Here is an 11,309-nt window from a genome sequence, read left to right as displayed (position 1 = left end):
AGGGTTAGGAAATTTATGTAAAGGACCTCTAATCGATAATTCCAAACCCTCAGGCAATGACAAGTCAGGACAAATCTTTACTGTCACATAATTATAATAATAATTTTATCCAAATTTGTATTACAAATTTTACAGGTTATATATTTTCGAGAATCAGCCTCAGTCTATTTGGGCCTTTAAGTCTGTCCACTCCCCATGACGGAAATGAAAGAGATATTCTCAAAATAATTAATTTTAGTATTATACTATAACCACACTTGGTATCCATCTCTACGGAAATTTTCTAAGGAACTGCATTGAAGTCTGAAAAGACTTAATAGGAAAATGTTGGTAAATATTTCCACGAACCCCTAGAGAATATGTCTGCATATTTCCGTACTACAACTTGGACTGTCTTCCGCCGCAACGACTTAAAATTTACAGGGCTCTTTTCTGCACTAGTGATGTTCCCTCTTTAAGATATGAAAATCAAATACAGAAATTCAATGAACAATTAAGGCAATGAAGACAAGTTATCTCCACCCAGATTTTAGACTTACAGAGAAAGATATTAAACCTCCCTTCCGGCATTAATGTGGTAAATTGGATTTTCAAGAAACTATGCAAAATCACTTTTAAGTACTTCGACGAATGGTTGCTGATGGAAAACTTTCACCAAACCCGCATAGTAATTTCAATATCTTAATTTCCTTAAACATTTATTTCTTTTTATGAATATCTCTTCAGTCAATTATAAGTGGTTTCCATTGAGTAATCTTTATCAATGATTCACTGTCCGAAACAATATTCACTTTAGTGTTTATGCTACTTTAAAAACTTAAAAACACTGTCCTCACGGAAAGTAAACCACTGAAAAAAGACACACTTTTCATATTGATTTCCCAAAGAGGAGATGAAGTACGAGAAGAGTTATCACCGATGTCGCCATCCAAGTCCACTTGACACTCTCCATGGCTCCATTGTGCTCCCCATGTTGCATTGCGGCCGGATTTTCACCTGCAATTGATGGAAAATTTCAACGACAAAATGTGTCTTATGGACTTGAAATGAATGGTTTAGCACCCTATAGAACTTCGTAAATTTCAGACAGTCTTCTCCAAATCATTTCCACAGGATTTAGTGTACAAGAAAACGTCTTTAACACTTTATCGATTGATACTAATACCAAAAATCTGTAACGTTTGGTCGGAAATGCCTGACGGTATCGTTCTCTAATTTAGAAAATTTAATGTCAAGATTGAACAAAAATACCAACGTCGGTCAACAAGCGTAGAAGCATTTTAAATTTTAATTTTCAGAGCTTCTGAAAATTTTACTAGGTTTTGAAATTAAACCTCCGATGAAAAATAGTTTTCAATTTACTACACAAGTGAATTTATAATGAATTTCAACATAGAGTATGATTTTTATAATACTCTGTTGAGATAATAATAAACACAGGATAATTTTCACTGACATTTTTTTCATTGCACTCATGTAAAATTGATTTCTACATAAGCACTATCGTAAAAACATTCCAACAGTTCTGCATAAAATACATCATCGAACATAAAATATGCATATTTTACGTTCAATGGTTTTTTTTTAATCCTGTTCAACAAAAAATTAATTAAATTTATAGCAGCACTACCATATGTTAGCTCATTCTCACAAACCGCATCGTAGGTAATGGGGAATTTTGGATAAAAATGATCCATTGTATCGATGAATAAATGACATATTAAATTTCTATTTTTCCAGGAATCGACTTTTCATATTATGGTATTAATATAAAATACGCTTACTTTTATAATTTCGTATATTTTTCAGGAAGAGGAGTGTAATAGAGTAATAGTGAGTAAGACCTACACATAAATAAATTTGCGTCGGTTTTTCAAGGAATTATGCCAGGGGTTAAACAGGCTGTCATTTATGTTTTACTGTTGCTGCCGAAGTGTAAATCATAAAGACTTAATTAGCCTGATCAACCAATCATGAAGATTGATCAGCCTTATTAGCCGAATATGGAGACTTATCAGTCCGATAGGTCGATCATGAAGATTGATAGATTAACCGATTGGGAAGATAGATCGGACGGATCGGAATAATCAGCCTATCACACCATTTTGCTTATCTACCACTTATAATTAATTTACTGACCTGACTTACTCGTTCTCTGTATTGTGCTTACTCAAATCATTTAAAATTTTAGAGTTTTTAATCTCGCACAAACTCCAATAAGGATCAATTCGAAAAAAGCAGTACTACACAAACGTGTCATTTTCAAATTAAAACTTTTAAAAGTAAAATTCAAATCATTAATTTTTTATCACAGGTAATATTACTAAAGTATATCTTACATTATGAGCGTTTTACTGATTTACTGTAGAATTTAATTAACTCAATAAATAATCCTATGTAAAGCTTTCTCTAAAGATTCCATATATAAGGTAAAGTGCCCTCAAGTCGACCGGTAGAGTTATTTATTCAATTTATTTTTATTTGCACTAATATTTGGTATATGATCTAACATTAATAGGTCAATTATTCCATAAATAAATACGAATCAGTGACAATTTTACAGAAATTCACTATTAAAACATTCAAATATTGACCACCGGTCGAGTAGAGGAACCGGTCGACTCGAGGGCACTTTACCTTAAGTTAATTCTTCTTTTTCTTCAAATAAATCTGACATGGTTACAAAAATCTCGCTTCAAATTATAAAAATAAGTAAGCAAAAGTTACCGAAAGATTTATAAGGCGTTTTCTTATATCTTATAATTCTTTTTTTGTGAATCTCGGTCAGCATCCCGAAATAACCAAATCCAAAAACCAACATCATGAAAGCTATAATCGCGAAAAGTCGAAATCCTGAAAGCCCAAATTCTGAATAACAAAATTTCGAGAAGGTCAAAATACCCAACGCCAAAATCTCGAAAGAATCAATTTCCCGAAAACCCAATATCTTGAAAGCTATAATCCTGCAAAGGTCAAAATTCCAAACGACTATTTCTATTACTTTGCCGGTATTAAGTGATTCAAATCGATGTCAGCTAAAATCCCGAAAATCAAAATCTTGATCGTCAAAATTCCGAAAAGCAAAAATCCCAAAAGGGCCATAATCCCTAATAACCAAAATCCCGAAAACTCAAAATCCCAGAAGAGACAATATTCTGAAAAGTCAAAATCTTAAAAACCAAAATTTTGAATCCTAAAATCCTGAAAATGTCGAAAAAGTCAAAATTCCAAAAGCCAAAATTCCGAAAGAACCTATTTCACGGAAATCAATATCCTGAAAATTATAATCCCAATAGGGTCAAAATTTGAAAAAGACAAAATTCCGAAAAATCAACATCTTGAATGTGTTAAAGTCCCGAAAAGCTAAAATTTTGAAAATTATTAGTTCGCTAATAAGAAGCAATGAAAAGTTTTCTGTTTTGCGAAATTATGATTTTCGCTTGTTAAGACAAAGAGAAAGATTCAAGATTTTGGCTTTCGATATTTCAGGTTTTTTGGTATTTTGTCTATTCAGAATTTTGGGTTTTCGGACTTTTAGCGTTCAGGATCTTAGCTGCTTTTTCTATTTAATTTAAAAAAATTAAAATATTCATTTAGATAGAAAAATCAATGCTTAATTATTTTTGTTTTAAAATTTGAAAAATATTTCTCACTGCAAGAAGATTACAAAGATATTCGTTGATTTGGTATTCACCAAGATTATTGTTTTAATATTAGACAGATATGTTATGTAAATAATGTCAAATTGTTTCATTTGGAATGAATACCGTAAGCCTGCGTGACGAATATTGGATCATGAGAATCCGGGAAGTACTCAGAAAGCTAGGGTAATTTTTGGAAACCCGGGAAATTTCTCGAGAGCCGTCAAGAGTCTGTGATTTTTTTCTTTTGGAGTACTGTCGGGGAAGCATAAAGGTAAACCAGAAAATTCTCGATTAATCGAGAAATGTTCAGGAATTCGTGGTAGCCCCTATAACCTGGAAGAGTCTCCAGAACCATCCGATAATCCTAGAATTACTTAAGGGCATTGAATAAATGATCAGTAAAAAGTTAAAATTGATCAGTAACAAAAAACTTTGAAACAGTGATATTTTCGTCCAAATCTTGGCAAAGGGAAAATAAAGGTCTTTACACTTTATATGGAACTATTTTAAATCTTTAATATATAAATTAGGTCCATTTTTGTAAAGATTTAAGTTTTTTACTGATCAAAATTAGATATTTTACTGCTCACTTTTAATTTTTTACTGCCCATTTAGAACTTTTTACTGATCGTTTGTTTTTTGCCTTACTTAAGTACTCTGGGTAATTCAATTTATATTACAACGAAATTAGTACATGTTTCGAAGTCAAGTTTCAAGTATCAAATCATTATTTTGTATTAGATTTTTGTCTAAAATTGCCCCTTAATATGTCAGTTAAATTTAATCATCTTCCAAATTTACGAAGTAATGAAATTCAGGAGATATTGCTACTATTTTTAGTAACCCTAAATCGAACTGCAACTCATGGAATATACAAAGTTTTAGTTCTGTTTACTAACTTTTTGCAAAACGAATTTAATATTCAGGATCCAATTAAGATTCATACCTGTACCCCATCATACTCTCCAAGGGGAAGTGGGGTACCTTTGAATTGGGGTAGCTTTGAAATTTAGCTTTTTTCTTCTATTTTTAAATAAATAATGATAAGGTTCAATTCCATTTAGAAATAGGACAGAAAAGCCCAATTTCAAATCTGCCCCAATTCAAAGGTGCCCTACATCCCCCTACATATCTTGTGAATTGTATGGTAAACCTTACGTTAATTTACTTGTACACTGTGAGTGAGAGAAATCCGAAAAAGTTAAAATAACATTCCAGAAATGTTAATTTTACCCTGTAGTATTGATCCGAAATCGGTGTAAATATTATGCCTTTTAGGTGTATCAGGGGTTAAAGTTATACTTTTTAATGTTAATTTTACCCTTAAAAAGGCGTAGAATTAACTTTAAAAAATGTTGATGTATCTTTACACCTAAAAAGTGTTAAGGTTATGAGGAAAAAAAAGTTAATCGTACCCTTGTTTTTTTTTCTCGGCGCTTACAATACCTGTATTGAATGACAATTAAAGATATAGAAAGTGAGGATGTAATGGGACAAAATGGTTTAACCACACCCACTTGAATAAATTGTCCCAATTGAAAAACTAGTGCTAGTTCTGCTGATTCACAAGATAGTCAAATGGGTTAATTTGAATGTAACGGTCTAGATTTTTATTTAAATACAACTGAAATCAATGGACTGTGTGCCATTTCCCAGTTGTGGATATTCCAAATGAGTCTCATTTTAGCATTAGTAAAGGCTGAAAGCCCATACTGCGAGCGCCTTTCATTAGCTAATAGCAAAAAAAAACCCAAATGTGCTCCAGTTTGTGCTGATTTTCTCTATCAATATGTAACCATTTCGGAGTACAATGTGTTGAAAAGTCGACTGGAGGAGTTGGAGTAAATAGACCGTGAAATCACTATATGTGCAATAATGGGTAAGTTTGATCCTATATCCACCCTCCACTTCCATAAGCAAGACGCCAAGTTAATCTTGCGAATTTCCAATGTGGAATCGGAGAGTCACGACAACGGTAGAGAAATTTGAGAGTTTATGGTAATATTTGAGTTCAGGCTATTGGTTTATTGTTCCAGAAATGGGGATTTACTTTAGCATTTGCCCAAAATCTTTGGTGAATTTTCCAATAGTGTGGATGTAGTCACTTAAGTGCTCTTGGAATATTGCGCGCTAACAATGTGCTATATATTGCCTTAAAATATGACGGTATTCGCAATATTGCTTCATGTGCAATTGGGATTATTCATCCATTTAATCGCTTTACGGAAGGGAGTATAGAAGAAGTAGCATTATAGTAATATGGAGACTTACCATTCAATATATGGACGAGTACACTGGCTGATATTGCATTGTTGGGTACACAGGAGTAATTTCCTGAGTATGATAGTGATGTCTGCAGTATTAGAAGCTCAGAGTGGCGATTATCTGGAATGGAAAAGTGAATGTGTATAATCATCTGTAGAATTTACACCTTTTCTTCTCCAACCAAATGCACGTGCTTTCTTGGAAGATTTTTCATCCCTCTGCCATGAAATGAAGGAAAATATTTGCAGACAACATCAATAACGTTGGTTGGTGTAACGTAGAAAAGATATTCCTGAATGGAAAGACATTCAATGGAGGTATTGAATTGTATATAACTTAGCGTTTATCTTATCGCTGCCACTGACAATATCAATTTTATGACCAAACCAACGAATACACCAAAGAAAAGTCTATGGTACAATGGTTGAGAGGCAGCATAAAATATTTTTCTTCTAATGCATCAGCAAGACCTCCATCTCCCCATAGCAGAAATTTAATCAGACGACCCATTTATGCCATTCTCCACTTTACACTTCACCCCATTTATACTTGAACACATTCGCATATAAGTTCTCTCTTATAACTTTTTCTTTTATAATGCTATGCCACCCCGTCAAAACTCATCCCAGCTAGCACTCTGCAGAATTGCTTCCTTCTGCCCCGAGGCTAAGTGGACCAGAACGTAGGATAAAAATCATCTTGCGGACGGGGTCGTGGACTCATCAAGAGATATAACTCTCTACCAAGTAACTTTTTCCTGCACAAATATGCGAAATCAAAATATGGCACAGTTTCTCATGCTTTCCCTTGCATGTGCTGCATTTGCTCTGCAGATTATTTGCTGGCTACTTTACCAATTTACTGTTGACTCTACTGCATAAACACTAAATCGGCAAATAAGGAGGAAAAAGCTTCACTTCAACAAATATTTGTTATATGCAAAGAAATAATTAAATCTGTGAAGTCCTTGCTTACTCTCTTGGATTATCTAAGACTCTCATCTTTTTACACTTGGCGCGTTATCAAAGACAGCAATCTTGATTTTTAGATTATAGAATCAAAAAGATTAATCGACTCTAATGAGTGCATTTCTCAACAGGTTTTGGCAAGCTTAGTTTCGTTGGAAAGGTCTTGGAATCCCTGACAAATTTATATCGATTCCATGTGGCTGTAAAGTCAATGAATTATGAATCAATATTTATTTTAGTAATAGTTACGTTAGTGAAAAGAACATAGGTTTAATCAACTTTTCTCTACTCAATGTAAAATTAAAAGATAAAAAAGATAAATGATCTATTTTCGCTAACGAAACTATTTTTAATAATTAGGGTCGGGGGAACGTCTGTTCGACAGGGAACCCCTATTCACACTTTTGTCAAAATGTTGAAAATTATTTAAAGTATCTAGTAATATATAAGTAATATAACATTTTTTCTGTAATATACCTTTTACTATAAACAGAAATGTTCAAATTTCATATCCCAAATGGTACAGAGTAGGGTGTCAATAGGTGCTGACACGAGTTCTTAAAGTGTCAATAGACGTTCTTTTCAACCTACTTTAATAACTTACAACTTGTTTTAAAGGAGAGGAGACCGGGGAAATTTAAGACACTTTTTCATGTTTTAACTTTGAGACACTATTCCAAAAAATTACGATAGCGTATCATAATTTTATGCGGTCTATAGGATACTTATGGGTATTGACTTTATAAAAAGTACTGGACAGAACTTGGAAAACAAATTAGTTTTCTTGGAGAAGATAAAACATTTAACTTGACGCTTTGTCCCAAACCTCCCCAAAATGGGGCAGTATGGGACGCATTTTTTCTCGGATAATTTGCATTATTGGAGCACGTTAATTAATTTTAAATACAAGATTAAAAATATTTCTTATAGAAATAAAAGTGTTTCATCTTTTATTTCATACTTAGAAATTAATATCAATTTTATTTGTACAGTAGAGTCATTTATTGTCAATCAATTATTTAAAGTATTTTCTTCTTATTTTCCATCTACCATTCAATAAGTTAAGATATAGATTATCTTAACACTTTTAGTTTTGAACTCATTGGTGGATTCCTGTTTGATTTTAAGACAACTGAATGGTACCTGTTTTATCCTCATTTCTTTGAATTAGCTCTCGCCTTGCCTTTTCTGGAGAACTTTTAAAAATTGTAGAGGATATTGTTCGAAAAATTCTCGAGAAAATAGTTTTTAACGAGATTGGTCATCAAGACATTGATGGTTTAATTGTTCCTGTAGTCAGAGAAATCTGCTCCATTGATAAACTTTGCACAAGAGGGAGATTTCCAATAGAAACTGGGCATTACTCTTCATTTTGACAATAAACAATTGCATGCCACCTACAAACTTGTCGAAAATCAACGTCCTATTCATCCCCATTCAGGTGTCCCAAACATCCCCGCGTGTAGTTTTGGTATATAAAACCTTTATGTAAAAAACAAGAGCGTATAATCTCTGAAACTTTTATAAAAATATGTTTCCAGATTACACTGCTACCTAATGAAATAAAAAAAATTTGATTATATATCGCTGATATAAAATACAAAGAGGAAAACTGAGACGTCAAAATATACAATTTTTATCAATTTCTAAAGAAGTGTTCATAGAATTAAAACAATGAAACTGAGGATATCCACTCTTTTAGTCAAGATACATTGCCTACGATTGAGTAGTGGTTAAATCCCATTTATTTAAAAAAAAAAATAATGAAAAATCGCCACGTCCCACACTACCCCTGTCCCAAACCTTCCCGGTCTCCCGTATATCGGTTCAAAATTTATTTGAATCGATTTATAGATCAGTCAAAATTTTGAATAAAAATTACCGACCGGTTAATAATGTTTTGAAACCGATTAAGACTATCCAGAAATTCCAAGACCTAATACAGAATTCTTACGATATGGTTCTTACGAATCGTATGGTTTTGCAGCCCAGCATTTCGTAGACTTTCCTTTAATTCTAAAGATAAACGATGACCTTTAGAGCATAATTGTGTTCAACAATTAAAAAAAGCTTACATATGTAAGCACAGGCGTCAAACCTAGGCCTTAACTCTAACTTATTCTTCATCAGGTAAAATTTTAACAGAAAATGATCCATTAAATCTTGAATATCCACTGAAATTGCATAGTAATAAAAATTTAGGGAGATTTGAGAGCTAGGCTAAACCTTTAGTGTAAAACCCATATAATGAAGGGGTGCAAAAAGCACCCGCACCAACGATACCATAAGCACCCTTTTATTTTTTTCATAATTTACCAAATAAACCAAACCAAAAAAATACTCAAATAAACGCGTTTTATATCCAGTTTACCTTAGTATCGAATGTATACACATCTTCGACTGGGAATCCCTATTGACACTTTTGACAAAATTTTGTTGTTTCATATCCCAGATAGTACGAAGTAGGGTGTCAAACGAAAGTCATCTCGGATGAAGAATATTCTCAAAAACACTTAGGCATATACTTCAGTCGAGTTGAAATTTTACATCGAAAAATAGAAATAAGTTCATCAATATCCACCAAATTTATTTAACTCGCACGTAGACTTATTTCTACCTAAGAAAAAAAGTAATAAAAACAAGAGTAGGGGAGACTGGGGCAAAAAGTCACAAAACGGATATTTTATTTTTTTACAAGCTACTCGAGCACCTCCAAAATTTCTAATTAGCACAGTTTTATAGAAAATTTACCGCTATTTTGTAAGGAAATATATTTGTCGAGCAGTTTTCTAAAACGTAATTTTTTGATCATTCTCAAAAATGCTGGGGCAAATAGTATCAGGCATAAGATACTACAACATTTTGTTTCGCTTTATTAAGGGATTCCGTAAATTTAAGTAAAATACCTAGATTACATATTTTCATAGAAAATTTACTCTTCTACACCTTTGTAAAACACAGTTTTCTCCATCTGAGCGAGAAAAGCGCATTTTAAGGTATTTTACAAAACAAAAACACACAAAAGACTGCAAATCGTTTGACCAATGCAAACAACAAGCGGCGACACATAGCATTAACGTTTCTTTTCACAGTGGGACATAAGAAATTGTTTCGGTTTTTGTTACTTTTTGTTCCATAGCTTTTGTTACTTTTTACCTCAAGTGGTCGTTTTTAATAAAATGATTTCTGGAGAAAAGAATCTTTGTAAAATTCTAAAATAGATATCGGATTCGTATTCAAAGAATATCCAGGTAATTTGGAAAATATTCACCAGTGCATCAAATTTAAAATAAGTAGCTAATAAATTGATATCTCCTGCACGAAAAATATTTCAAAAATATAGGGCTAAAAATTTCGATATTTTTTATTTTATAAATTCCTTGCTCAAATTTTAACAAACTTACGACAATGAAGAAGACCTATGGAGGCTGTCTGTGGAAAAATTTTAAGCCACTATCTTATTTACCTTCACTGAGAAAATCCGAAAAAGTTAAAATAACATTCCGGTAATGTTAATTTTACCCTGCATTATTGATCCGAAATCGGTGTAAATATTACACTTTATAGGTGTATTACGGATTAAATTAACTCTTTTTCATGTAAATTTTACACTTAAAGAAGTGTAAAATTACCATTAAAAAATGTTGATATATTTTTACACCTAAAAAGTGTTAAAATTAAGAGGAAAAAAGTTAATCGCACCCTCGTTTTTTTCTCAGTGTTGGATGATATTTAATTTTGAAATTTTCGATTTGTGACTTTTTGCCCCAGTTTTCCCTAATAATTACATCAATATTCTTCGAATTAATTCAATTCGTTGAAGATAGAGTTGTTTCAACTCTGCGAGTTTTTTCTTAGTAGTAATTGCAAAAAAAGAGTAAAAGACAAATTAAAATTGAGTTGAATTTCTCTAAAGATGTAGTTTCAGAAATACTAGGTTAAACCTGCACAAACCGTACGAAGACAGAAAAAATGTGCATTAAAAATGATCGCATTTCTCACAACTGATGTCAGGCTCAAACCATTGAGGTTAACATGTTAACAAATTGTCGAATAGGTCACACTAAACCATTAATTAAATATTTAGTACATTAAATATCTTAGGTAATTGTCAATATCTTTCAGAAATGAACGAAATTTAATTGATACAATGAAACTTAGGTAGTAATAAATGTGCAAAAAAACATAAACTTTCCTTCCTTTCAACATACTTTCTCTCATAATCGTTGCTTAAAGCTTAATAAGCCGCACCATATCACACTTTTACAGATGTTAAACAAAACTTTGCTCAAATTCCCTTGAATACAACAATGGTAAAAAATTAAAAGCAATTTCCTGATGTGTAAAATTCACCACCAAACATCATCAATCTCCATTAAAATATGAGGCGTTCTTCTTCCTATCTCTAGCTCACCAGTTGGCGGTAAAATTC

General features: G+C 32.3%; 1 protein-coding gene across 4 annotated transcripts in view; it reads right to left on the bottom strand.

Annotated features, from left to right (window-relative positions):
- Nucleotides 1-684: 684 nt before the first annotated feature.
- Nucleotides 685-11,309, bottom strand: part of LOC129798229 (uncharacterized) — a 139,423-nt gene continuing 128,798 nt past the window's right edge. For 2 of the 4 annotated variants that reach the window (XM_055841265.1, XM_055841266.1), the window contains 2 exons: nucleotides 5,916-6,029; nucleotides 685-996 (listed from right to left, as the gene is read on the bottom strand). In XM_055841265.1, coding sequence (XP_055697240.1) covers nucleotides 869-996; nucleotides 5,916-6,029 — 242 coding nt within the window. In that variant the 3' untranslated portion in view covers nucleotides 685-868. Of the gene's footprint in view, nucleotides 1,002-5,915; nucleotides 6,030-11,309 lie in introns of all 4 variants that reach the window. The other 2 variants (XM_055841263.1, XM_055841264.1) reach the window with 1 other exon arrangement.

Source organism: Phlebotomus papatasi, chromosome 1 (assembly GCF_024763615.1).
Source record: "Phlebotomus papatasi isolate M1 chromosome 1, Ppap_2.1, whole genome shotgun sequence".
Classification (NCBI taxonomy): Eukaryota; Metazoa; Arthropoda; class Insecta; order Diptera; family Psychodidae; genus Phlebotomus; species Phlebotomus papatasi.
Note: the sequence above shows the minus strand (reverse complement) of the source record. Positions and strands in the feature narration are given on the sequence as shown.